At 44.5% G+C, this 25,908-nt stretch overlaps 1 protein-coding gene across 2 annotated transcripts in view; it reads right to left on the bottom strand.

Moving 5' to 3' along the window:
- Positions 1-25,908, bottom strand: part of Lar (tyrosine-protein phosphatase Lar) — a 237,016-nt gene that overhangs the window by 84,932 nt on the left and 126,176 nt on the right. For both annotated transcript variants that reach the window (XM_076377450.1, XM_076377451.1), the window contains 2 exons: positions 22,169-22,300; positions 20,967-21,125 (listed from right to left, as the gene is read on the bottom strand). In XM_076377450.1, the coding sequence (XP_076233565.1) occupies positions 20,967-21,125; positions 22,169-22,300 (291 nt within the window). The remainder of the gene's footprint in view (positions 1-20,966; positions 21,126-22,168; positions 22,301-25,908) is intronic.

Below are 25,908 nucleotides of genomic sequence, written 5' to 3'. Positions count from 1 at the left end.
CGTCTGTGTTTTCCTGCGTCCCACGCGTGACCGTATCCATCGTTCTCGTCCGCTTACGTTTCCTTCGACTATGATGTTACGTACGGAAGCGTCCTCTGTGATCTTCTGCTTCTTTTTGGGAGATGGAATGTATAGGCTATGATAAGGCTGACGACCGTATGGAGTAACTTATTTTCTCGTGAAAAATAATGTAGATCGGAGAATATATGTGTCTTAACTACTTTCCTAGATGACTGTGTTTTTTGAATGTTTAGTTGTCCTTCGCTTAAGCGGCACTTGATATGCAGATTGAAAAATGCTTCTCGCAAGAACGAAATTTCCATTAAGAAATATAACGTTTTGTAGACTTGAAAATACTAAAAAGTACGGGTAAGTCTAAATGATTGCCAGTGAAGTCACTGACAAGAAATACAGAAACTAATATGTAGTTTACATGTCTTTTTTGATTGGGAATGGCTTATGCAATATACTGCTAAAAAGTTATTCGGTTTGCTACTGAGACATCCTATATAAAGTACTGGTCTGTGACTTTGCAGCCAATAGCTTTATTCATTGGCTAATACAAGTGAGAATTATGTTCTTTGCTGTACAGAATCATCTTGCTTGCAAGATCGTAGTTATCAGTCGATTGCCTCGAGTATTTTTCGAGGAAGAAGTTTCTTTTCTTCCCGAGCGACGCGGCAGAGCGAACGAAAGAATGAGCGAAAGATGACACGAAAAGGAAGGAAAAACGAGAGGAACAGCCAATTAGAAGTCATAGACTTCTCCACTTAACAGTGCGAGACATGGCCGACCAAACCGGAATTCTCCTCTGTTCCTCTCTCTCACCGCGCTCCTTGTCTTCCGCTTCCCTTTGAATTATAATTAGCCAATTTATAACGGACGAGATTTTCCGCGAGTCTCTTCCGTAGAGCCGAGGATCGGGAACGAGAGGAAGGGCAGAGACACACGTAACGGTGGTCGTGATTTAGATTAAGAGTCGAGTTAGGAAAACCCTTGAAGAGAGAAGTCGAGGATCGTACGTGAACGCGAATAAGGGAAGACGAACACAGAAGTAAAGAGAAAACTGGAGGACTCGAGGTTCCTCCCTTTTCCTTTTTCTTTCGCTCATCTCGCCTTCGTTCCACCCTAGAGACGCGGTAACACAAAGGATCGTCCAGAGGAGCGATTCTAATCGAATATCGTTATCTGTCATCTTCATCAGCTACACCGTCTACCACCCCCCGACTGCTTCGCCGCACCCGCGTCGAGCTTTCATCATGGCACAGTGAATGACGTCTCCACGGTGGAAGTTATTTTTTGTTTGAGGAAATCGTGTCGCGAGCGTGGAATAAAGGGAAAGAGGATAGGGAAGTTTTCGAGCAGTGAGGGCACTCGAGCTTACTTTCTCGGTTATTCGAAACTAATCTCTCCTCTCCCCGGTCTTAACCCTACTTTCCATCTTTTCGATTTTGTCGGCGCTCTTCAACCCTGCGACGCGCCCTCCGAGAGTTTTTCTGGGTCAAGCGCATTTGCTCAGGCCGCATTACATTTCCAAGTGGCAATATCTTTGTATCGATCTCCCTTGTATGCCCGTGGTTTCTTTGCATACGTAAAACCGCGCCCCCGCTCGACGGAAACTGCTCGGGGTTTACGAGGGAGACAGCTCGGGAAAAAGTCGTCTCGTGGAAGGACTGGACTTGCCTCAGCTCAAACTCGGGGCGAAATCGTGGAAATTCGTCGAAGGACCGAAGGTTCGAAGAATGGGTAAAGGTCCGAGCTTGATAAGGTCGCCAGCGAAAAGGGCAGTTGCTGTCGGACTACGTGGGTCGTCTGGTTGCCTGTAAATGATCATGCGAATGGTAGGTGTGATTTTGATAAGAAATCCTGAACTATGTTTGGAGCAGATGAGTTTCCACCCTTAGTTGCGTGTGGCAGGTTTATAGCATTGAAGCTCAAGTTTTGATGTTTAGTATGAAAAATATTCATGAATATTTTATGAAGATTAATAAACTGAACAGTTGTAAAGTTCCTGCGTACTTAATAACTGTAATTACGTTTTGTGGTAGAACTATAGTGATCCTACCATATTATACTATAATAATGATATCATACGAGTTGGGGGTTGATTTGAGTCCCTTAGTCAAGATACAGAATTTAAAGAATATAATGGTGATACTGGTAGAGGCATTATCTAGTATACGTATGTACACTATCGTTCATGAGTATTTGAACACTTGATGGAATCTAGTTAGAATGTCATACTTTTATTTCAATGAAAGTCTTTTTAAGCGGATGGTCAGCGATTGTAATATTAGAGGAAACACAAAAGCTTACTAAAAGTAAATCTTGTGATCAGTCCCTTCAGTATTAGAATGATCTACTAACGGACACGTTCTGTTGAAATATTTTCTATACTAAAATTAAGAAACGTCCTCCTCGTCTTATGCCGAACGGTATCTTCAAGATTAAAGTTATCTGTTCCCAACAGCACTCTTCCTACCAATAAGCTATTTATTACTCTCCTCTCGCCGGCGATCTTGTCCACTCTCTCCGCTGCATATAAACATGAAGGCTGTAAAGCGCGTGTATATCGCTGCGATCAACATCTCTCCGTTCCAGGCTTTTCCAAGTAATCCATGATCTTCTCTTGCGCAGAATCCACGCGATAAGTAAAACGTACAGACATTCCGAACGATTCCTCGAGATCAACTAGGCTCGGATTTATTTCAATCTTTCGAGGAGATCCTGTCCCTTGGGGTCGCGGTCTTCTTAGGCAGCGTCCGAGATATATTCAGCGCGAGAACGAGCTCGTAAAAATTCAATGGACTTCGTCGGGCAGTCGATTTCTCGCAGCCCCGGGTCGAGGTTGATTCCCTACGATAGCCAGGACGAGCTCGCTGACCAATAGCCGCGCGTGGACCCGTGTCGCTTCGAAACGATAACTAATATGGCTGAGCCAGCGTTCGAGAGCAGCGGTCGGCAGCTCGGTACACTTTAATAGCTTACCGAGGCTCCTATCGGTCATATTAAGTAGCCTGACTGCCATCGGAACACCCTCGCGCGTCGGACCCTGCGCGAGGTCGAGCTCATCCTTCAGGAGAACGACTTATACTCGTAGCCACGCGGTGCCACGGACCCACCCTTAAATCTTCGACCCCTTCTCGTAGCTGCCGTCTCGTATCGTTCCACGGGGTTACTCCTTCGCCATCCGACACGATGGAAACTCGAGAAGCGTTTCGTTTCTCGTTCCTGCCACGGCGACTGCTGTCGCGGGCCTGAGCTTCGTCTTCATAGCGGGACGCGGGCTGCTTTTCGAACAAAAGCCTTTCAATCTCTTCCATCGGGCGAAAGATGAGAGCGCGGTATCTCGCAAACTTTCCGGGTAGCTGGAGTTTGGCAGGCGTCTTATTCGCGTTTTGTACGCGAAAGGCTGTGCTTGTTACCCCGTTTCGGATTTCCGAAATTTATAAACCCTGCAAACGCCTTGCTTCAATAATCTATAAGTGTAACGTTTACTTTTTAATGAAGTCTTTGTTAGTTCCTAGAACTCATTAAACCAAATATATCAATATCAATTTTTTAGATACATATTATATATTTGTTACATGTTACGTTTAGTGATTTAATAGGTTATTCCGTACGCAATAATTCTCAATTTTTTCAAGAAAATGAGGTCCACTTCGATTGCTGGTAACTACTCAAATATTTGACATATGCTCCCAAAGGAGAATATCAGCATATTCAGTTTCCCGAGTTCTACAAACTAACACAGATTAAAAGCTCATTAAAACCGAGTGTTAGTCTTAGGGAATTCTCTTCATGAAAGTAAGTTTTTAAATCCAGACTCCTTTTTGCTCGCGTATATCATATATCTGTATCACCTGCGTAATTACATGCATATAAAGCTTTAAAATAGAATTTCTCTCAAACAACGATCCAACCATTAGCGCCATGTAATACTAGATACGTAAATATTACCACTAGCACATAGAGTTATTCCAGAGGCGAACGGCTGCAATACATCCATACGCAGGGCAGATAATTTGTTCCTCAATTTTCGTATCGACGATATCACCGTCGGCAGTGCGGATCGAGAAAGAGAGGGAGACGGGACGTCATTACAGCGTGAAATTAAAGCTACCCCTTGGACGGGTAACGCCGCAAGTCTAAGAACCGTAACGAGCCACTTCAGCCCCGCCGACCAACCTTTCTCACTGAAAGCTTATCGGAACTCGGAGAAATAGGAATGTTCCGTATTTTCCGGATATCACCGGGGCGAGCTCGCGATAGATCCGGACCGATTTTTTTTTTTTTCCCCCCCAAGCCCAGCTTTTCATCCGCCCCGAGAGTGTTTTCCCTGTTCATTCCCCGCCTCTCTCGTTTCTATCTGTCCGCGTTCTCCGTCTCTTTCTCGTTCGCCATCCGGACCCGCCGCTTCTGCCTCTTTCGTCGTTCGACCATTATTCTAATGAAAATATGATGAGCGTCATTTCACTGACTGATAGCCGTTATTACCATGCAACGTCCGCCGGCTGTGCAACCGTTTCCGACGCTACGCTTTACCTTTGATTTAAATTGCGAACGTTTTCCGTGGCCGTCGTCGCCGCTCGAGTTTTCCTCTGTCCCTCGCGCCCCTTTCATTTCCTACGATTTTCAGCCGTCGTACGAGCGTAATCACGTTTGCACGGCTACGTGTAGTCGTCAGTACTTACGCTTTAACTCGACGTTTCGAGAAACGGCCGTGGTTTCGCGACAGAGGACAGAGAAGGTAGAGCCAGAGCTAGAAGAAAACAACGAAAACACCGAAAATCACCGGCCCTGTTTTTTGTGCTGCTAACAAGCCGGGAAATTTCGCTGGATGCGGACGAACAGCTAGCTAGACCGTTTCGAAATTCCACCGCGTTTATCTTCCTGAACATCTCTGCTCCTTTCCTTTCGCTGTTAGACAGCTTCTCTGGCCAATCGTCGAATTTTAGTTGTTTACTATTCGACTTGCTTCAGCCCGTTTTGTTGTAGCATGTACAATCCTCGAGATAAGGGCTAGCTTAAGACCTTTGAGGATGTTTTTACACCCTGTGTCGCGTGAATTGTGAAACAGCTTTAATTGAAAACTGTATTCATAACAGTTTCACTTTTATGAAATATGAATAAGGGCTTTCTAGATGAGGATTTTCATGTCTTTAATTATTAAAATATTTTTAAAATATTTTTCAACGTTACTATAACGTTGGCTAGAAATGAAGATACGATAAAACTTTGTTACACGATCAGAGACAAGTACCGCTCACAAAGCTAGACTATTGGGAACGATAATGTCGAAGTTCGAGCTCGTCTCTAAGGAAAAAAGTAAAATGTTACAGGAGGAAAGGTAAAAGTATTCAAAACTAAAAGGAAAGGATACAGTTTCATGTTTATGTGATTGCTTGGGTACAAAAGACAATCTCATTAAATGTCAGTCACTAGTTATTCGTCATCTCTAAAATTTATTAAATAAACAATCTTACTTAGTAACATATTTTCCAATCAGAAGTCCTCTGTATTCATCTAAAAACATTTGAACAGTTCAAGTTACAACAATTCCTAACTTAAGTTAGTTGTTAAGTTAAGTTGCTAACTATTTTCCACAAAATTCAAGCTCGCCACTTGTGGCCAGTTCATAACACAATTTATGAATTACATTTCTATAAGTCTCGTAGCATACTCTCTTGACTTACATAAAAAATCTTGATCATTCTATCGTGAATTAAATACTCTTCCCTGTAAGTGGAAACAATGAGAAAAACCGCGACGCAAAATGCAAGAAGAGATCGTCTTGGATAAGGTTCTTCTTTTCTCTCAGCGCGTTCGTGACTCGAAAAAGTCGGGTAGACAATTCTATATTCTTCGACGAGTCTCGGGGGAGAGAAAAGGTTTCCGTCTGGCTTCCCGTAAGAGAATAAACCGACGCGATGCGAGAAAAGGGGACGACGGTTTCCATTTGTAGAAACTTTCCGTCTACTTAATGCAATATATCTCTTTGTCCAAGCGGATATTGGCTCGGGTCGTCGACGAGCGAACGCGTTTCCTAATTTATACGTACACAAGGAGCGCGGGCGTCTTGGCGGACGAGCTAGAGAGAAGTATAAACGAATCACGTGGGAGGATCGGGGAACGGCGAGATACACCTGTCGAGCGTTCGGAGTGGCGGCGATTTAGAGAGGCGAGGCGGAGATCGACTGCTTAAAAAATTCAGCCGCTCGTCGAAATGCATGGTCGGCTCGGGATACACTGTAATTTTGACTTCAAAGGGAAAACGTTTTCCGCCGTTTATTACGATGGACCAATCATTTTTTCGCGAAAAAGTACGTCGAAACGGCGAAAGAAGGAAAACGAGAGAGGAAATATCGCTGGTGAATTCCATCGTACTTCTTTCTCGACGTTCGCGAGCGCGTGTTGGTCGAATGAAATTCGTTAAAGCTTCTATTATAATTTTAAAGCAAAATTATATTTTAATATTTACCCAATGATCCATCTCTAATATACACCGACTCATTAACTTTATTCGGTATCGTTTCGTGTTTCCATCTTTTGTTGGAGTCTCCTTTGAAAAACGCACCGCAAGATCCTGTTGAGGGATGCGGCGGAGCAGTCGTTGCATCCGCAATTAATAAATCACGATTAGTATGCGGAATCGTTATCTGCGCGCGATCGTTCGGGTTTATTTGTTTGGAGAGGGAGAAGTTCTCTAACGAGTATCTGCAAAGGCAGCCACCTTTATAACATCTTCGCCTGCCCTTCCCTCGGAGAAAGGGGAAAGCTCGAGTACGGTTGCTCGTAATTGTAGGAAAGAAGAAACAATTTCGACCCTTAGCCTCTGGCTTAGATGGGAGTGGAGGGCGAGGCACGGAGAGAAAAAGAAATTGCTCGATAGGTACTTCCTTAGGGTCGTAGGGACAATTCGGAAGAAAGGCGAGGGAGGAAAAGGGGCACGGTCCAAGGGCGGAGATGGCCCACAGAAAGGAAACGAGCGGGGGTGGTCTTCCTTGACGAATCTCTCGACTCGCCTCTAAAGAAATTAGTATTCGTTCTTTTCGGTCGAAGTGATTCAATTTACGGACGAAATCGAGTTGGCGAGTATGACGTAATACGCGCTCGACGAATTAGTCTCGCGATTCGGTTTTCTTCCTTCTATCGTTCGCGGTAATCTTGTAACGTTCGTACTTGTTTGTAGAGATACTGTTACGGGTTGTGCGTGTCGATACTGTAAAGGATTTATTTTAAGCTTAATAGTTAAAAAAAAAAACAAATTAAATTGTGAGCACTCTAAGTGTGGGGTTGCTACTCGAATTATTTTGAACATGTACATAGAAAGTGAAGTATTTGTTTTGAATGAATACAAAGCGCGTACAAACAAAAGAATCATTTTTCAAATGTTTTCATTGTTTTAACTGCGTTTTCTATTTTATATACGTTGAACTTTCAGTTTAGACCAAGTGATATTTTTATTTTTGTTATTATCAGATAAAGTAGAGTAATACGATTTTACAGCACATAATAAAAACGACCATTATGAATTTCTACCTTTTTCTACGAGGGCAATAATAACACTGTAACATCTTTTATCTACATTCCATTAATTAATATTCTTCTGAACAAAATATTCATTGTACTACACATATTGTGTTTTTGATGAAATAGGTTCCATTATATTGTGAATATCTCTTTTAACCACTAGAATGTCTTTTAATTAAAAAAAAATCGTAAAATTTGACAAGGGCTTTTTATTACTATCTCTTCAATTGTTCTTTACACTAATGACTGTTCGATCACATTTATTGCAATATTTTGCACCGTCAGCGACACACGATGTAGAATTGAATTTTTAGCGTTAGGAGTCTGACTGCGGAGTTAAACTATCGCCCGATATGATTCGAAAATATTATGCACCAGAAAAAGCTACAAGTAATCAAGTGCCAAGACTCTATTCTCTTCATGCTATAAAGGAAATGTTAAAAATTTATAATACTGAATTGCCACCTAAAATGCTAAAATCTGAAAAGCTATGAATCTGAAAGCGAAGGAGTTTCTTGTCGTCCGATCATCAAACCACAATTGCATAAGTCTACGTATCGAATTTGGAGGCTTTCCCCTCGCTGAAACGTCTGGCCTGTAATTCCGTCGATTCGCATCCGATCACGATACCCGTTATAACTGGTCGGCAAACGTTTCGCGAAAAAGTCCATTCGTGCCCGAAAGGACGGTTCGATTTAATTAATTTCGAAATTACCGTTGGCCAGCCGGCACCGTGACGCTGATTCGTCCCGCCTCCTCGATACGGCCGCCGATTCGTTTACGCTGCCAACAACTCTGTATGCACGGAGGTATTTCGCGAAATATATAACCTCGAAATTAGAAGCGGTATTCGACGCGACAAGCCGCGTCTGCAATTCCAAAAGCTCGATGCACGCTAGCCGGCTGTCATTAATTTACATCGCCGTCGCGAATTATATTCACGGCCGATCTCCGGGCCACGGAAACGCGAGCAAAAATGGACGGGCGTCGATCGAACGACGCGTCTCGAATCGCAATATCAATTATCGATCGCGCGTTGCCCACTTGCACACCGAATTCAACGAGATCGTTTCACTTTTTTCCAGCGGTTCGCCGTCGCGCGCACGCTGACATTTTCATACGACTTTTGTACTCCACGGAATGCATTCCACGTGCGTCGAGTCACAACAATGCGTCTCGTTAAAGTGCACGCGCTTGGTTCTCCCTCGTTACCACGATTAACGCGCACGCAGCTCCTCTCGAACTCTTCCGTGACGTACAGTGTACTCACGATACGACCTCGATGATACGATTATGCTTCCTTGAAGCTACATTGTTGTATCGATACAAGCTCGATGGCGAGGCAAACTTATGATTGTGTAATCTAATCTTAGAACTGACTCTTAGATTCTCTAAGCTCCTAACTGGTTCCAAGTTGTGAGCTTCTATCGGGACAACACTGTGCTTCAGCTCGCCTTCTGCAGCTCCTCCCGTCACTCTGTCTTGCTTCCCTTCCGAGCTTAATTCCCGAGAAAACTGGATTTTCCGCTCGATTGGTGTCGCTTTCCTCGCACGAGAATGTGGTATCACTGACGTCTCTTTGGTCTTTTCTCTTTATCGTCCCACGGTCGACGAGCGTCCGCCCTTCGCTCGGTGCCACGAACTTTTGCTGAGGGAATTTCATATTTATCTCGACCTGTCGATGCCGCGAGCACGTTCACGACTCGAACTAGAAACGACTGCCACGACCTGGGCTAAAGGAGACGAGGGAACTGCAGGGTGGCGTGGAGGAAGAGAACGCTTGCTTTTGTCTCCGGGATTTCCTAGCTAGGGATGTAAACCCGTCAGTCTTCGCTGCGAGAGATTAGAACCAGCAGATAACGCTTTCGCCTGTTGGTCCAGCAGTAGTCGGGGTAGACGAATTCCCTCTTCTGGAAACAAAGTTTTCCTTTACCGATTTCTCGTGCCCCCCCTTCCATCGACTTCTGCGCAACCTCTGCTCAGACTGGTCGCTTTTATAGCCTCAATTCCCCGCGAACTTTCCGTCCACTCCTTCGGATGCGATCGGTTTGCGCCGAGAGAGTCGGCGCGCTTATGTGCTTTTCATAACGCGAAAATAAGCGGAACCAGGGGTAGGACGAGGACGAAGGAAAAAAAAATGAAACGAGACTGGAAGGGAGCCAGTCATTAGAATTCCCCTGGCGAAGGCTCTTAGCCGAGTCACGGTTCGGAGGCACTTTAATCTTCGACTCTCGACAACTTAACCTCGCGTTTAAGGACTCCTTGGAAGGAAAACGGCACGAGGAATTCGAGTAAAAGACAGCCAGTGACCATTTAATATTCAAAGGATCGAAACTCGCGTTCCACCCCCGCTCTTATCGCGTCCAATGAAAGCCTCGTAGCCGGCTAAACGCTCCGCGAACGCAACTTCTGCACAGAGTCTGTTAACTTTCGTCGCGCTTTGCATGGAAATATTGCTTATTGCTCGCTATTCGTCGGATGGAGCGATCCTAGTAAGCAAACAAAAGGTCTCGAGCCTCGCCTCTTCGGCTCTGCTTGGAGATCCGTATGGAAAGATTTTCGATTACGTGGATAGAGTATTCTATTCAAAGATATTCCTATTTAGAGAGACGGTTATAGTGGGAATTGTACACTTTTGCAAGCGTGACTTCTGAAACGTAATGAGCGTTTGATATGAGACGTTGGAATGTTAGAGAACTCTGGCATAGTTATTTATATTATAAATAAAGAAAAAAAATTTATTTCATGCAACACAATTTTTTCTGTACTGCATATTTAAAACAGCATACTCAGCAGTATAGCAGTATACTCAGTTATTCAAATAATAAAAAAAATTTAAGTATACAAGTATAATTATAGGAGATCTATTTTCAACAGATAGTTTGGATTGTGAGAATTTTTGGTCTTTCTCGAAGCAAAGGCCTATACGTATACAAGTCAAGATCCAGCTCACCCCCCAGGACTACTTAACATGGACCTACCGCTCTACCCCAACACAGGGGTAGTGTTCTTGGCATTTATGTTTTGGGTATAGAACAGGTCATGTTACCAGCTTTAGCAGGTGATTTGTATTGTAAAGGTATAGCTATAGTATAAAATAAACTAACATAATATAATTTTATTAGTCTCACTGTATCTCTAACAGAAAGACATTAAATTAAAGTAATTAAGGATATAATAGGTAGGAGAGTATAATAAAATCCAAGATTATCATATAGAACAGAAATTCAAAACATGTCCTGACGATAAACGATACACATACGTGACATGTGCTATATTGCTGCATAACCACAGATATTTCATAAGACTAAAAGTGTCTACTAGCAGGTACGGCTATCTCAACCGATTCTGGCTGCACCGGCACTCTCTATCTCCCTTTCTCTTATTCAATGGCTCTCTTGCAAGAAAGAGCTAGATAGTGTCTATGCGGCCAGATTCGTTTGAGCTGGGTGTATATGAAACGACTTCATCTTTTACTATAAACTCATCAGTGATACGTGAGTCTGTAACAGTAAAACACTGCATTCTAGAATTTTTTATTTAATATTCCGTAAGAATTATGGATGGAACAAGGATGACAAGTGCCGCACGTCGGTGTCGTATGGCAACCGTTACGCCCATAAAATCGTATAGCGTCTAGCAAAAATACCAGCGCTATGGCAGGACCAAAACCGACCAGGGGCGTGGAAAAATTGAAGAAGTTCCTTTCCGCCATGTCTTCGAGGTAGAATCGAAGAGATCGGCGAATCGGCCGAAATGGAGCATGAAATCGTAAAACCACTCCGCGGAGGTTGCGGAAAATGGGTCTTCGTCGAGGGGACGACTCGGCGAATCGGTAGACGGCGGTGCAGCGGGCCGGGGTTGGGTAAGGGTGGTTAGTATCTTGAATGGAGAAAATCGCGGCACACGGGCCGAATATCGTCGACTTCAATAAGGGACGCGCGCGTGCTGCGGCACGGCGGATTCTGAAAAGCCAGAGGGGCTGCGAAATCCATCCCTTCCAGGTTTCCAGCTTCTCCTTTTCATTCCTCCTTCCAGCCGTTTCACCTCCTATCCATCTATCCCTGCCCGATCCACGATCCTCGAGTTCACCCGAGGGGCCAAACACCTATTGTTAAATACCGCATTATTCCGCGATAACCCTGCAAAGGTTCGATTTGTCCCCTCTCAGACGCGTCCTTTCCTCTTCGCCTCGCCGGACACACCGCGTACCACCCCTTTCTTTATCGTTCTCTATTATCGTTCGCTTCTATTATCCGGCCACCTTCGTTCTAGCAGTGTCGATTCCTCGATGGCCTTCGGTTTTTCCAACCAGCACCGTCCACACGGTATCGCGACTCTGAACAGACCTGTGTCCTGTGAAACGCTGTTTTTATCGAGGATTCCTCGTTGTCGCGGGGTCGCATCGTAGAGAATTCGACAAATTCTTTCAGGAGAATCGAGAAGCTACAGGTTGTCCCGAATCGGACGAAACGACGACGGCGCTGGTGGCCGCTTTATCACCAACAGCCTCGCTTTCCACAGATCGGAAGAGACAGATCGAAGAGGTTTCAACGTCGGTTCGGGGAGCGTAATCGCTAGAAAGATAGAGGAGCAGCGAGGCGTGAGGGGTGGACGGAGAAGGGCGTGACGGGTGCCTCGGGCTGGGAAACTTGTAACGGTAGCGGGAAAGTTAGATTGCTGAAATAGTTGGCGGCGTTCTTATCTCCGTGTCGCGGCGACGCGACGGGCCGCAGTGAAAAAAGAGAACTCGGGCGAGGGATCGACGGCGAACGGGGGTAGGCTAAGAGACGGTCGGCACGGTTGCGGTGGCAGAAGCCCACTGGCGAAAATTCGCAGTTAATTTATGTGCCAATTAATTGGTAATTAAGGCGCCGGTTTTTCGGACGAATTAAATTCTCCCCTCGACTTTGCCTCGGTGACGACCGTCCCTATACAGGAACAGTTGGCTGGACGAAGAAAGGAAACGCGTACACTTCCGCTGAGCCGACCAAGAAGTTGACTCTTCCACTCTCGACTTAAAGTCCCCTCGGACCCCTCCGCGGCGTTCCGTCACGGTTGGAGAGCACCAGGCGCAGCAAAACGTTCCCTCCGCTCTACGAAACTTTCGGTCCCGCTTTTTCATCCCGGATCAGCTTTTAATCGCGGCTTTCTCCTCGCGAGGATATATAGATCACGTAGACTTCTGCGGTTCGTCGATACTTTTTCTCTGCCACGTTTCGTTAATCCCACCTCCCCCAACCCCTTTCCTTTTTTATCCATTCTTCATCTTCTCCTTTGGGATTTGCCGCGTCTACCAGAAACGGGCTCAGCGTCCTGATCCCGATATCACGAGCTCCAATGCAATTAACACCTTGGGAACAGTGACCTGCGTTTGTGTTGGGCTTGGAGATCCGAAGTCCTGGGCAAATACCTCTGTCCTACTTAGAAAGTATCTTCTATTTAGGAAGCGTATACATATTTAACTGCTTCGACAATTTTATTGCACGCACCTCAGAATTTCTACCTGCTCTACTGTGTACTGTGCTGTACGTATGTATAAATACTGATTCTTGTTTATTCCTTTGTATAGATTCCATATAAAGAACCATATGTATAGAATCCATACGCAGTGCTTCACATATAGACAGCTTTAGTCTAATAACTGTCATAATTTGAAACTTCAGAATCTCTTTCTTTACTACACTCCCGTTTGAAAGAACATTAAAAGAAACTTGATCGTAAGAATTCTGAAGGCATGTTTGCTGAAGTCGGACATAGAAGGGCTATTGGATTCATCGAACGAATAGGATGATTGGAAAAATTAATATCGATCGTAAGGTATTTCCGAGACAGAAGAAGATCCAAAAGACTTTTTCCAATGGATTTTAGCTATATCCATTTTCAGAAAGATACGACACGCGAGGGCGGATGGTATTTCCTTCTCAGGGGCAACCGCTATCTTGTGGAATCCGTTGGTCATTAGATGGTCTTACACTAACGGACCTGAATTTCTCGGAAGATGGTATAAACCGATAGACCGTGGGATTCTCCATCCTTCGACTTGGCTTTCAGGCCGGCCATTTCCGTGGACGAGTTCGCTTCCCCATTTGGAGCTAGATATTCGGCAGGGCTTTTTACTTCTCTCGAACGAATCGAACTCAAACGAACGTTCTCTGCTCACAACCCTTGCTTAAGAACACGTGGATCAAGTCTAAAGACCTACTGAGGACCTACCCAGCCAAAGTGCTCAGAAAAAATTCCATTCTTTGAAGACAGTTAAATATTGAATCTCTCAGAATTTCAGATTACTTTCTCGATATAATACATTCCCGGCGCAATTAGAAGTAAAGTTAGGTAAGGGGAAATTTGAGAAAACAGTCATTAACTGTATTTCACCTTTTATGTAGCTTCTCAAACTTGTTAGAAGTTCATTAATATATACTTTCTGCACGATAAAAAAAGTAATAAATATATTCGTTTCTAGTTTTAAGCGATCTAAGGTTTATGCGAAATCTTCTTTCATTATGTTCTCATCAGTTTGTTGAGTATTTTACGTGAGCAATCCACACAAATAAGGTAGAATATATTGTATATTGAAAGGGTCAGCGAAATCCACTACTCTAAGCATTAATTAGGCGCACAGTCGATCACTCCAGCTTGGAATTTCTAAACTAGTTGCATTGGAGCTACATCTCTCTCCTGTTCTGCTGTTTTCGAGCTAAACTTCATGGGAACGTGTTCACAGTTGGGTGTGAATTTGTGGTTTCATCAACTCGTGCCGCTTTTGATGATTTGTAAACCCATTATTGCATTATATTGTTACAAAGTACATCTCATTTGTTTCACCATTTAATGTGACGTGCTTTTCGAAAAACTGAATTAACCCTTGGCTGGTATGGCGATCCTTCCCATTAAATCTAATAAACTATTATTATTATTAATAACAATATGCGTGCATATACGAAATTAAAAATTCCATGATATATTCATTTCGATGCGTTATCTACGGATACTTTTCATATCAAACAGAAGTTGAGTTCGTCTAAATACTCTGATCCGACTATACCAATTAGGGATTTAAATCGCGTATTTCCCAAGAGAGCACTAGTTACATAGTAACGCAAGGTGTTGAAAATCCGCGACAGTTCTTTTAGTTCCCGAGTCTCCCATCCTCAAAGACTCGTTTTTCCAAGTAACTTCGATCGAATCTCGAATTAAAACCTTCGACTCGAGCAAAGTTTCACGTTAGATCCTTCCCGCTGGGAGACAGAAAGAAGAAAGGGAAAAAGCAACAGTCAGCTGTTTCCTCGGAATTTTTCTCTCGCGTCAGAGGAAGATCAGGCAAGAAATCCGAGGATGAGGGCGCAAAGAAAACAAAGCTACCAGAAGACAAGTTTCCGATCCCCGCCCAGCAACGGTTCGTTAATTAAGCATTCGACTCGCCCTGGAAAGTATCGGCAACTGGAATCTTTCGTTTCGCGTCCCGTTCCCATCTAGTTGAGTTTTGAACAAGTTTCAGGAGCTCGAAATAAAGAGGAGATTCGAGGAACCTTCCTTTCCGGGGGGCCCTCGAAGCCTCTCGAAGGTTTCGAGACGAAGCCGAGTAGAGGATCGAGCAGTCTCGAGACTGACTAGCAAGTTTTTCAATAAATGAACGATACGAACGTCACGAAGCGTTGAGCAGTTTTTCAGCCGGAGTCGTTTCGCTCATTTGCGCGGGACAGCTCTGCTTTTCCCGTGTTCCGTTGCCCCGCTCTTCTCTGTGCCAGCTTGAAAGAATTATTTCGTGGGAATTTCACGAGCAAGAGAGATACAGCAACAAAGTTTTGTCGTTTCGGCGCCGAGCGTAACTCGAAGTAGATAGTTGGCTGGCGTAGCGCGAGGTCACGGGAACCGAAGATGCCACTTAGCCCTCGTGCAAATTTAATTTCCGCGCCGTCGTGAGACTCGAAATTAGGCTAATGCTTACAGGGGGGCAATACGGTCCTTATGGAGACCGCAGGTATCGTGCTTCGCATCCAACAAAAGGCTCGCGTTGCTTTTAGAACGCGACAACTTCCAATCGAAAATTCATTCGTAATGTTCAACCGAATATCTGATATCAGTTTATGAACCGCCTCGTCTAGAGTCGTAGTCGTTGCAAAATTCAAACCCAAGACGATAGACTAGACAGCGTCGAGACATTTCATGTCTACGACTCTAAATTTATAAACGTCGATTATTTGCAATTAATGCGTTTTCGGCGACTGTTGTTCCAAAACGAGATGTACAGAGGTACGTCTCGGTTAAATTCGGTTAAACGTCTCGGAAATAAAACGCGGCGCGACGAATCACAGTTTCTGTATAGATAACAGGCAGACACACCATGGTAAATTTTTCTTTCTATTAGCGATTCGCGCGGCAAGTGTCTCCGCGAACGAGGGAATTAGTATTCAGATGGGGAATTCTTATCGTTATCCGATCTCCTGTCTGTACTCGGCACGGCGAACCACCAGCAAGCCATCGATGTTATCTTCTCTGTTCGAGGAAATCTTTAGCGTTTGCGGTTTGCGGTATTCCTTGTTTTCTAGCGTAAAGTTTTACGATACGACGCGCGAAAACAGTAAATTCCGGTGGATACTTCGGCCAGGCGCGGCGGGGAGAGAATCTCGAGTGAAAACGATTTCCGAGGCGTTCGATGTATCGGCGAGATGTTGCGGTTGCGAGGCACGTAGCGAACATTAAGAGGAGGAGCGGATCTTTGGCCACCGTGCATAATCCTATCGCGATTGCTGTAATTTCCGTGCACCTCTTAGTGCCCTCGCTGTTCAACTAGTTACGCCAGACGATGAGATTCCAATGACGTCGTGTTTCTTTTATTGTGAGAACAAGTGCAGCAGATTTGGTAGCGCGTATACTGTGCCCTAAGCGCTTGTAGCTTTACTGTGTCGGACTTAGTTGGTGCACGCTCGCAGTTGAATAAATTCAAAGTCAGACACATTTCACGCGTATATTAGCCGTTTTCGCAACTTTTAATAACTCTGAAACAGTTCTGATATCTCTGAACTAATGATACAAGCGGAAGAGGGGCGATTCTATATGAGAAAATAAAAATATAGAATAAATCTTTTTGATATCGTACTTCATTTTTGAGAAAATTGAGTTTGAATCATGGTCCATGGGGTAAGGGGAACATTCTCGGTCTGACCAGTGACTGTTTTTACGGTACTCTAAAAGCATTCTCCTCCAGTTCGGTATACTTGTACTCTGTCAAAATTCAAAGTTAATTCTCTGGATAACGAAGCAGGATATGAAAAATTGTTATTCTACATTTTCGTCCTATTATTTGATGTAGTCGGCCATTCAAAGGCTATCCTTTCTATTCTACGAAAGTGTGTCAAAATCCAAGATTGGACAAATTGGCTACACTCCTTAAAGGAACAAAATAGGATTACGACGTACCAGATGGAATCTGGTATCAAAGTGATGAGGGAATCTCTGACATCTTATTGTCAGCTGAAAATGTATCAGTGGTAAATCAAAGGAATCGCAAGAATAGAAACGGAAGGGGCGATGTCCAAGCGGATCAACGTCGGTCAGCTGGTGGCGGTCGAGCGTTGACGAGGGTCAGACGTAAGCGTGGCAACTTGGACACACTCGGTGCAGTCTCCAGCCCGCAACGATTATCGATTGTTCCTCCAGTCTGCCGTGTAATTTTAACCGCATTTACCGATGTTACGTTGTTACATTATTGCATCATTACATGCTTCGATTAATCGCATTAGCCGAATGCGGCTTTAATACAGGCTCGCAGGTATTTATCGTGTCGAGGCGCTCGATAACAAACCGCGTATGGCTAGTACTCGAGAGGATGCCGAAACATTCAGCCGAGCCCATTGCCCGGCTGGCTCCATTTGCTAGACGAACTCTGCCAAAAGATTTACCGATTCAGCTGAGTGGTACGGAAAAATTCGCTCAACTTTCGTGCTGTTGCGAAAACGATCGAAAAAATATATTCGATGGTCAGAGAAGCTTGTTTTTCCAAGTTCAAAGGCTGACCATGTGTTATCGGAATTTCTCGGCTTTCAATGGAGTAAATGGCAAAGTTAGTTTGTCGACGGGCAAAATGAAAATCTCGTAGAAACCTTTTTTCGAATCTAGCGTGGAGAATATTTTACGAGATTATAGGATTTCGAAGTTTGATAAAATACAATTATTAAGTAATCAAGAAAATTCCAACGGTTTCACGTAAAAAAACCAGCTGAATGGGTACAATCATTTTAATTAATTCAAACAAATACTTTAAGCATATACAATCCTGTGTCAACGAGATGTATGTTTGCAAATCCCATTTTTCAAAAACAAAATGAATGATTCTTTCCATCTGATAATAAAATACATTTACACAGATTCGGTACAATGCCATTATAAATAAACTGAATCAATATAAACTCGAGAGAAATAACGCGAAAATTCGTCAATTTTTTAATTGGACAAGTTTCAGTCAGCGTGTATCAACAAATAGAAATCTAGTAGGCGAAAAATACCCGCCGCAGGCCGATTATCGACAATCGAACGATGAACAGATTGCACGTCAAATATCGGGACGTTAATTATTGTCGCGAGATCGCAGCAGCTCACGGCGGGAAAAGATATCAGAGACGAAACTAGACAGACCAAGGGAGCAAAGAGACAGAGACATAAAGGAATTTGCCCGACAGCTCGAATACGTCTATTATTGCAGTTATGAGAACGCAGACACATGCTAGAACACACAAGCGTTTAACAAATAAATTGAAATTAGAGATTCGGTCGAGTATCCGTGATTTAAGGCGAGTTGAATGGCATAGGATGGGAACAGGTGTAACACGAAGTAGCCAGAAATCGGGGCTCACAAAAGAGAAATAGAAAAACGAAGGAGCAAAAAGCTCCGATGTGTTTCGAGCGCAGGAAGCGTCGAATGAGTGTAAAGGGAGAATCTAACTAGGTAAAGGAAGATGACAGAAAAACGGGGAAAGGGTCGAAGGGAACGATAGCACGAGGAGGAGAATGCTCGCCGTGGCCCTTTCTCTTTTTCCAAGGGGGGAAGAATACGAGAAATTGCGAGAAAAAATATCCGCGGGGCGAAGTTGGAATCGAATTAAAAAGCTGGCCAAGCCAATTAAGGCGTTTCGCGAAAGTTTAAGAGATTCTTCCCGGGAAAGAGTGAGCTCTGTGCCGGTGCGCGGCGGGCGGCCGCTTTTTTTTCTATTACGTCGCCTTCCGCCTGGTCGCCGAACTGGGCGCCATTAAGCTGTTCGCTCTTCCGTATAAATAGGAAGAGAAAAAGAGATCGGCCCCCGTTGGGTTGGAGTATGAAAGAAGAAAGGCTTCGTTTAATTTCAACAAAATTTAGTTCGTTATCTCAGAAGGTCGTTTGCGGCTCGCTGGGAATTTCGATGATTTTTTTTTCATCACACTTAAGCGACCATGCGGTCCCTACATTCTGTTCGAGGCTTTTTCGATCCTGGGAACGCTTGTGATCGAGCGTTGCGCGCGTAACGAGCGAACTCGGTCGCGCGACCGAATACTCCAAGCGATCGGGCGAGGCTGCGGCAGCTGTAGCTGGCAGACTTTCGTTAAATATTAAATTTCGACTACGCTGTTTGCTTCGATAATGCTAATAGCTATCGGACCACGTCGCCATCCACGGACAACTTCCGAGTGAAACGACTTTCTGCAAAACTCGCTACTCGAAGAGCCATCGTCAGCTCTCCTCGAAAATTCTACTATGCTCTGAGAGGGAACATTTACTTTTTCAAAGGAATTGTTGGGCAACTCTTTCATGGCTATGGATCTCTGCATGGGTTCCCATAAAATGTTTAATCTAAAGACACGTATAGATATAAAGCATAATGTACATCGAATTTGGATTTGTCCTGATAGGAGGGTACCAGAATGTTTTAGAATGTTTCTCTTATCTATTCTTATAACTCGGGTGTTGAAAACTGCAGCTTCAAGTATTAGTTCAAAGACAAATTTCGAGCGCAATTTTTTCGAAAAAGAAAAGTGTAATGAAAACATTTTACTGTAGGTATTATCTTTGGTTTATGCTTTTATTCATTTATATCACTCGTCATCGGATACCTTGTACGTGTTAGAACGAAACTGTATCCATTCGGTACAGATATGTATACTAGAATGTGTTCAGCTGATACTATAGTAGATTCTCGTTATAAACTCATCGATACTTGATTTATTTGCTGTAAGTATCCTAACTTCCCCATTTGATGAAACAATTATTGGAAAATGAATTACTAGTGAGCAGTAAACACTTTTTGTTAAAACTAATGAGGATCTTAGACTGGATTTATACCATTTCATTTACGAAAATTAGCTTGTGCATACCAATTGACGCGAACGAATTGTGCTTATTGATTTTCGGTTAGAGTAGGTTTACACGTTTATGCTATTTGCACAAACTAGGTGTGTACTCGTGCTTTCGCAAACGATCTGCGCTTATTGATTTCCGATTTGGATATACAAATTTTCGTTCACACGCAATGATTATTTATGTCAACTGACTTCTACATATAGTACGAATGATTTTACTAAACTACATTTTTATATTTGCGCAAATATTACATTTCCATTTACACGTAATTGCCAACCATAAATAATTATGAGCAATTAAAGATATCCAAATAAACACGAGTTATTATTAGTTAGGTTCTGTAGTAAAAATAAACTAATCTTATACGAATACTTTCTCCTTGTTTATTCTTGTAATTATTTAATAATCCTGTACTATAAATTGTTCTATTCTACTCTTACTTGATTTAGAATAAAATGTATATTAATTTTGAGTTTACTGTAGAGGTTTATATTTCACGTGTATGTAAATGTACGTATACTACCTGTATTAAAGGGAGCTCCACTTCAATCTACTCTGAAAGTTTTATTTCAGGAATATCCGTGAATTATTTCACGTGTATTAGCGTATCCACGTAGCGTATCATGTGTATTAGCGTATGTTTGTAAAACCATATTTTCATTCGGTAGATTACTCCAGTATACGTAATTTTATATTCGAAAATCCATGGATTAAAAACCATATAAATTACAATACCTACAATACCTATTATTATATCATGCATGTGTTTTTGATGGAAATCGTGTGAAATAATTCCAGGCTTCCTCGAAGTACTAATACACATGTCCTTTCAATACATATCCAAACCTTAACCTTTAATTTACTTATTAAAGCAGTACTATGTAAACGAATTTATCGCTATTTCAAACAAAATGTACGAAATGTATGAACAATTTTTGCAATTATTTTACAGAATTGGAATGCAAAGGAGTACGTAGTTCAGCGTTTCATCGCAGATCACACGCAATTTGCAATGCCCGTCAAAAACAGTCGACTAACACTGTACGCGGGAAGCATTCACATCTAAAATAGTTAACAAAAGATCACAAAGACTACTCACCTTCGAAGACTTTGAGCTGCGCCTCGGCTGAAACCGCATCGCCAACTCCATTCTCGGCTAGACACTCGTACAGGGTGTTGTCGCGAACCGACCTGACAGGTTCGATCCGTAGTAAAGCTCCGTTTTCATAGTTATGCACCAGGTACCGTGACTGAGACTCTGCGACATAACACGGCAGATCGAGTCGATTCGGGGGTGAAATAAAACGCTGGAGGAAAACGCGAAGGATAAGCCGTCCAATTCCGTGGGATTGAAAAAGCGCCATGCGAATTTCAGCCGCGCCGTACGAAGCGTCTGATGCGCGCGAGAACAACTTTGTTACCGGCACGTTGTCTCTCTTTCGCTGGATTAGCAAATTTCGAGCGGACGCAAACCGGCTCAAAATCGCGAACAATCGCAGGGCCGCGAATAAAAACGACCAGTCGACGTTAACCAGCGTGATTTTTCGCGGCGTCGAAAATTTCCGACGGTTAATCGAGCCGCGCGTTCTCCATGAATAAATTCCAGTTTTGGCCCTGCGCGTTCTTGCAATGGAAATTCGATCGATTTCGCGCGGTATCATCGACGACGTCGATTCAGTCACGAGGACCTCCGTCTCGGACCTTTTCCACGCTCGCGAGATTTCATCCTCGAACGAACCGACGAATCGGGCGCGAGCCGGATATCGGTTTACTAAATCGCGCGAGACTAACAACGACGAACAAACACGCGACGCTCAGTTCACGCTCGAGGGAAGCTTCGGCGAAGATAATCGAATCTCTCTCGGGAGAATTGCGACGACTACTTTGCCGGAGTATCGCGAGCGCGGGATTCGGTCAGCTTCGGAAACTCTTGGAAGCAGAGCTAGCCGTCTTCGCGGAGCGACAGCCGGTGCTTCCGGATCGGAGGGGGGTGAAATTTCGAGAGGGAAGAAAAGAGGAGAGGACTGGTGGAAAAACGACAGACGGGACGCTATTACGGTACAGAACTCGCGAGCGATCGACCCTTTATCGCGATGCATCTACGTCTGTAGGATCGATTCGCGCGGTGTAAAGATTAATCGAGGGTAGGATGGGCTGAGGAGTGGGCCCGCGATTGGAGCGAAGAAGGAAGGAAGGGAGGGAGGGAGGGAGGGAGGGAGTGAGGAACAGCCGACGAGAGACTGTTCGTGGAAAGTTTCGAAAGTGGACAGACGGTAGAGAGCTAGAAAAGAGAAAACTTACGAGAAACTCTCTTTCCGTTCTTCCTCCAGTGGATCTGAGGTGGCGGCGCGCCCTCCGCCATGCAGTAGAAGCTCGCTATCCCGCCTGCCTTCACCTGCTGCGATTGCGGCCTCACCAGGATCGTCGGTGGACCTGCGAGCACAAAATTAAGGCGAGCCTTTGATTAGAGTCGGATCGTCCCTTCGGGCCCGTTCGAAGGCCGCCGTTGCTCTCGGAGTTAATAAACGGGAGGGAAATTCCTCGGCAAGGAGGCACGTCTCCGAAAGAACTTCCTGCCAGGAGTAAGCGAATTACGGAAGGCAAAGGCGGTATTCCCAACCGATCGAAGGAGAACACCAGTAGGGGGGGATCGGCGTGTGATTTCCGGTCACAGAATTGCGTTCGTGACAGCTCGGACGTTTCGCTCAGATATGATATTTGAGGAGAATGAAAAATGGGGAAAATCGTGGTTCGGACTATTTGTAGATTCGATAGAGCAGAAACTCGTGTAAACTCGGGCGGAATTTACGGTGACTGAAATCGAACGATTCTCGAATAGGTCGACCGTACGTCGCGCGCATATATCGGCCAGCAAACGGCCGACGCGAATTAGCGGATTAAACGTCGACGGGAGATCGGAGCTGGTTCGAAGCGCTTTTACCCAAGAATAAAGAGACACTCGTTCCAAGATGGATGGGCGCGACACGCTCCTTTGTCGGATCGTCGTAGTTTCCGTTGGTCCAGCCCTGGCGGGCGAATTCCGCCAGTTCCGTAGGAAACAGGAGCAGGCCAAGAGCTGTGCTATCTGGAGCGAGACTACCGGCCAAGCACTAAATTGGTCTCGAAACTTTGCGATCGTACGGATCGTTTATGGCCACTCTTCCATGGACCAACGAGCCTGAGCGAAAACGGTAGCGCTTTTTCGCCCGCTGCATTGCAACCGTGTCTCGAATCGGAAACAAATTTTATCGCTGCCGAACGGTCGCGAATCGATGGAAATACAGAGAGACGAGGAAAAAGCGGACGTTTAGACTATCGTCTTCGACTTCTTTGTTCCCCTTTTCTTTAGCCCGTCAGGGTGGCATTTGATCTGGTCGCACGCCTCCGAGATGCTTTGGAATACATTATTGTTCATGAGTATTTGGACTCTTATTGGAACCTGATACAAATTTTCGTATCATGATTTTAGTGAAAGTCCTCCAAAATAGGTTGTAAGAATATAAATATATACATAGTATAGCAAAATAAGCGAATCTCTCGACCCAAAAAGAATTTCGGTTTCAGGACCAAATAATTACCTTTCATAGAATTCACTATAAACTTGTAAATATTAATTTAATGCGGCAACTGTAACCTAATTAATAGTATAAATAGTACAGCTTGAAATGAAGTTAACGTTATAACGTTCAAAACGTGTATGCAATAGTTGTAGAACTCGAATGGTCAGCACATAAATGTAAAGCTAATACACATATAACCACGCGCCAGCATCCAACTTTCTAACAATCAACTAATAGTAATACAAGAAGGGTACATAATCGTTGTATCTCATTTTCCGCACTGCATAATCCATTAGCACTTCCGCTTATTATGTTACCATGAATTAGTTACCAACTGTGCCAGTATTCACTCAATGTGCCGATTCCCTATCGGAAACACTTCCTCGTGAGTATTCCATGCGCGATCGTTTCGCGATCGATCGTCGACAGCCTTGCAATAAAATTGAATCGTGTCGTGCCGCCCGTACGGGATGAAAAATATAATCGCGTGATTGCCGAATAGCAGATTATCGCGAAGGCGGAAACGATGTCAAAAGGGTGCGGGATATTGGTACGCGTCACAGTAGGCGCCATGTTCGGGCGAATGAGGATTCCAACGCTAATCTGTCGGGTGTGCGTGAAAACTGCGAGGGAAGGGAACGGGTGCAACGCAATTTAAGGTAAATATTATTCCATCGGCGAACCGTCGATAATTTTTGATCGAATCGCTCGTCGGAGATTATTGGTATCCGAACGGGTCGCATTGTGGCCGGCAGCGCAACGATTATCATACCAAAATAGTCCGTAACAGGTGCATTAATCAAGCACGCTCGCGGCATGCGCGACGACCGATGGATTTTTAAATATTCCACACGGTCTGGATGGCGATTTCACGGGATAACAACTCGCCACGGCGTAAAACGGATTTAATAAAGTTCGTTATTCGTTAGTGGAGTTCTTATCTCTCGCGAGGCTTCAGCGGAGCAGAGTTCCAGCTCGTCACGAGCAAAATCCCCGAAAAATCTCGGCTCAGTTCCTCGCCACTGAAAAATGGACTTAACCGGCCAAAGGGCCGTCGGTACTTTATGGGCTTCCGCATTTATTTCAACCGGGTCCGTGCGACGTGTCAGAAGCACCCGCCGTACCACAGCTGTCTAATGATAATTTATGATCGAATATTACTGAAAGATCCGATGAACACTCGTAATCTTCGCCCTATCTATCTATGAACATCCCACCTTTCCCTCTTACTTTCGCAAATTCTACAAACAGTATAGAAGCTCTAATCGATGTTATGCGCAAAGCCGACTGAATTGGCAATAAGTACTCTTGATCCCTGGGTCAATACCATATCGGGCAATTTATTGAGATTTCACTCGCTAGAACTGAACTGTTGATGCTATTCAGCCAATCGCATACAGTTGGAAGCGCGTAGTATTAATCGCAGACTATTCGAAACGCAATGAATAGTCAGATTGTCAATGTATTTCTATTCGTGCGGCTGGGTTCCTACAGATCACGCTGAAGTTCGATAGTCGAGAGTAGGTGGCCACAACGAATCGCCTATGATGAAGTAGACTCGCTCGCGCAGCCCTTCAAAAGGCAGTTTGCGAACCACGAATCAACTGGAAACAAGTTCTCGACTTTTCGCTTCGAAGATCGTTCTCATCGAGTCCCGCGAAGTTGACGCGTCAGAGTTCGGCGAACGTCCGACTAGAAGAGCAAGGAAATTCGGATAGCCACAAGGATGACGGCAGGAACGCAACGGGGTTCGGTAATTTCATGTCGGTAGTTCTTGTCGGTTGGGTTAATAGCGTTAATATTTCGAGGGCAGGAGAGAAACGAGGGGCCATCAGCGGGCTGGCAAGGGTGTTTCGAAAAAATTTCGACCGCGTGCCTCGGCGTCTGCCTCGGTGCATTTCGTTTCCGTTCTTCTCGACGGGGAGAGCGAAGGAAAACGGATCCAGGCGGCGCACGCAAAGATTAAACGTTGGTGAAAATTAGATCGCGAAACGCGAGACGCAGCGCCGCGCCCAGCCAAACTAATGGCGGTCCACTTTCAGATGGAGCGCCTCTACCCGTGCACAGAATGCCTGGGAACGCTGGGAACGCGGTCCCCGGGCGAGCGTGAGCCTGGACTATCTACCAGCACGAAAGAATCCGGGACTTCTCCGCAAATTCATTAGTCACGCTAGAAAGTGTCGCCGTTGAGGATCGAGCGTTACTCGGCGACGAGGACACGGAAATCGGGATAAAGATCCAATGGCTACTTCGAGCGAAAAGTTGGTAATAACGAAAGATTGCGCCGGCCGCGTGAAAACGGTTCGAGCCATATCTCATGCTTAAACTTTATACCGATTTGGCAACGGGTGGGCGCGCGAGGCCAGTCGAAGCGGAAGTTCCAGCGACGTGAGCCCACGTTCCCTTCGCGCCACGCTCGTCTCTATTACGCTTTTATAGCCTGCCGCGACGTAATTGAAAAAGTAGCCGATAACGGAGCAA

The sequence above is a fragment of the Calliopsis andreniformis genome, chromosome 5 (genome assembly GCF_051401765.1).
Source record: "Calliopsis andreniformis isolate RMS-2024a chromosome 5, iyCalAndr_principal, whole genome shotgun sequence".
Classification (NCBI taxonomy): domain Eukaryota; kingdom Metazoa; phylum Arthropoda; class Insecta; order Hymenoptera; family Andrenidae; genus Calliopsis; species Calliopsis andreniformis.
This window is presented reverse-complemented; position numbering and strand designations above follow the sequence as displayed.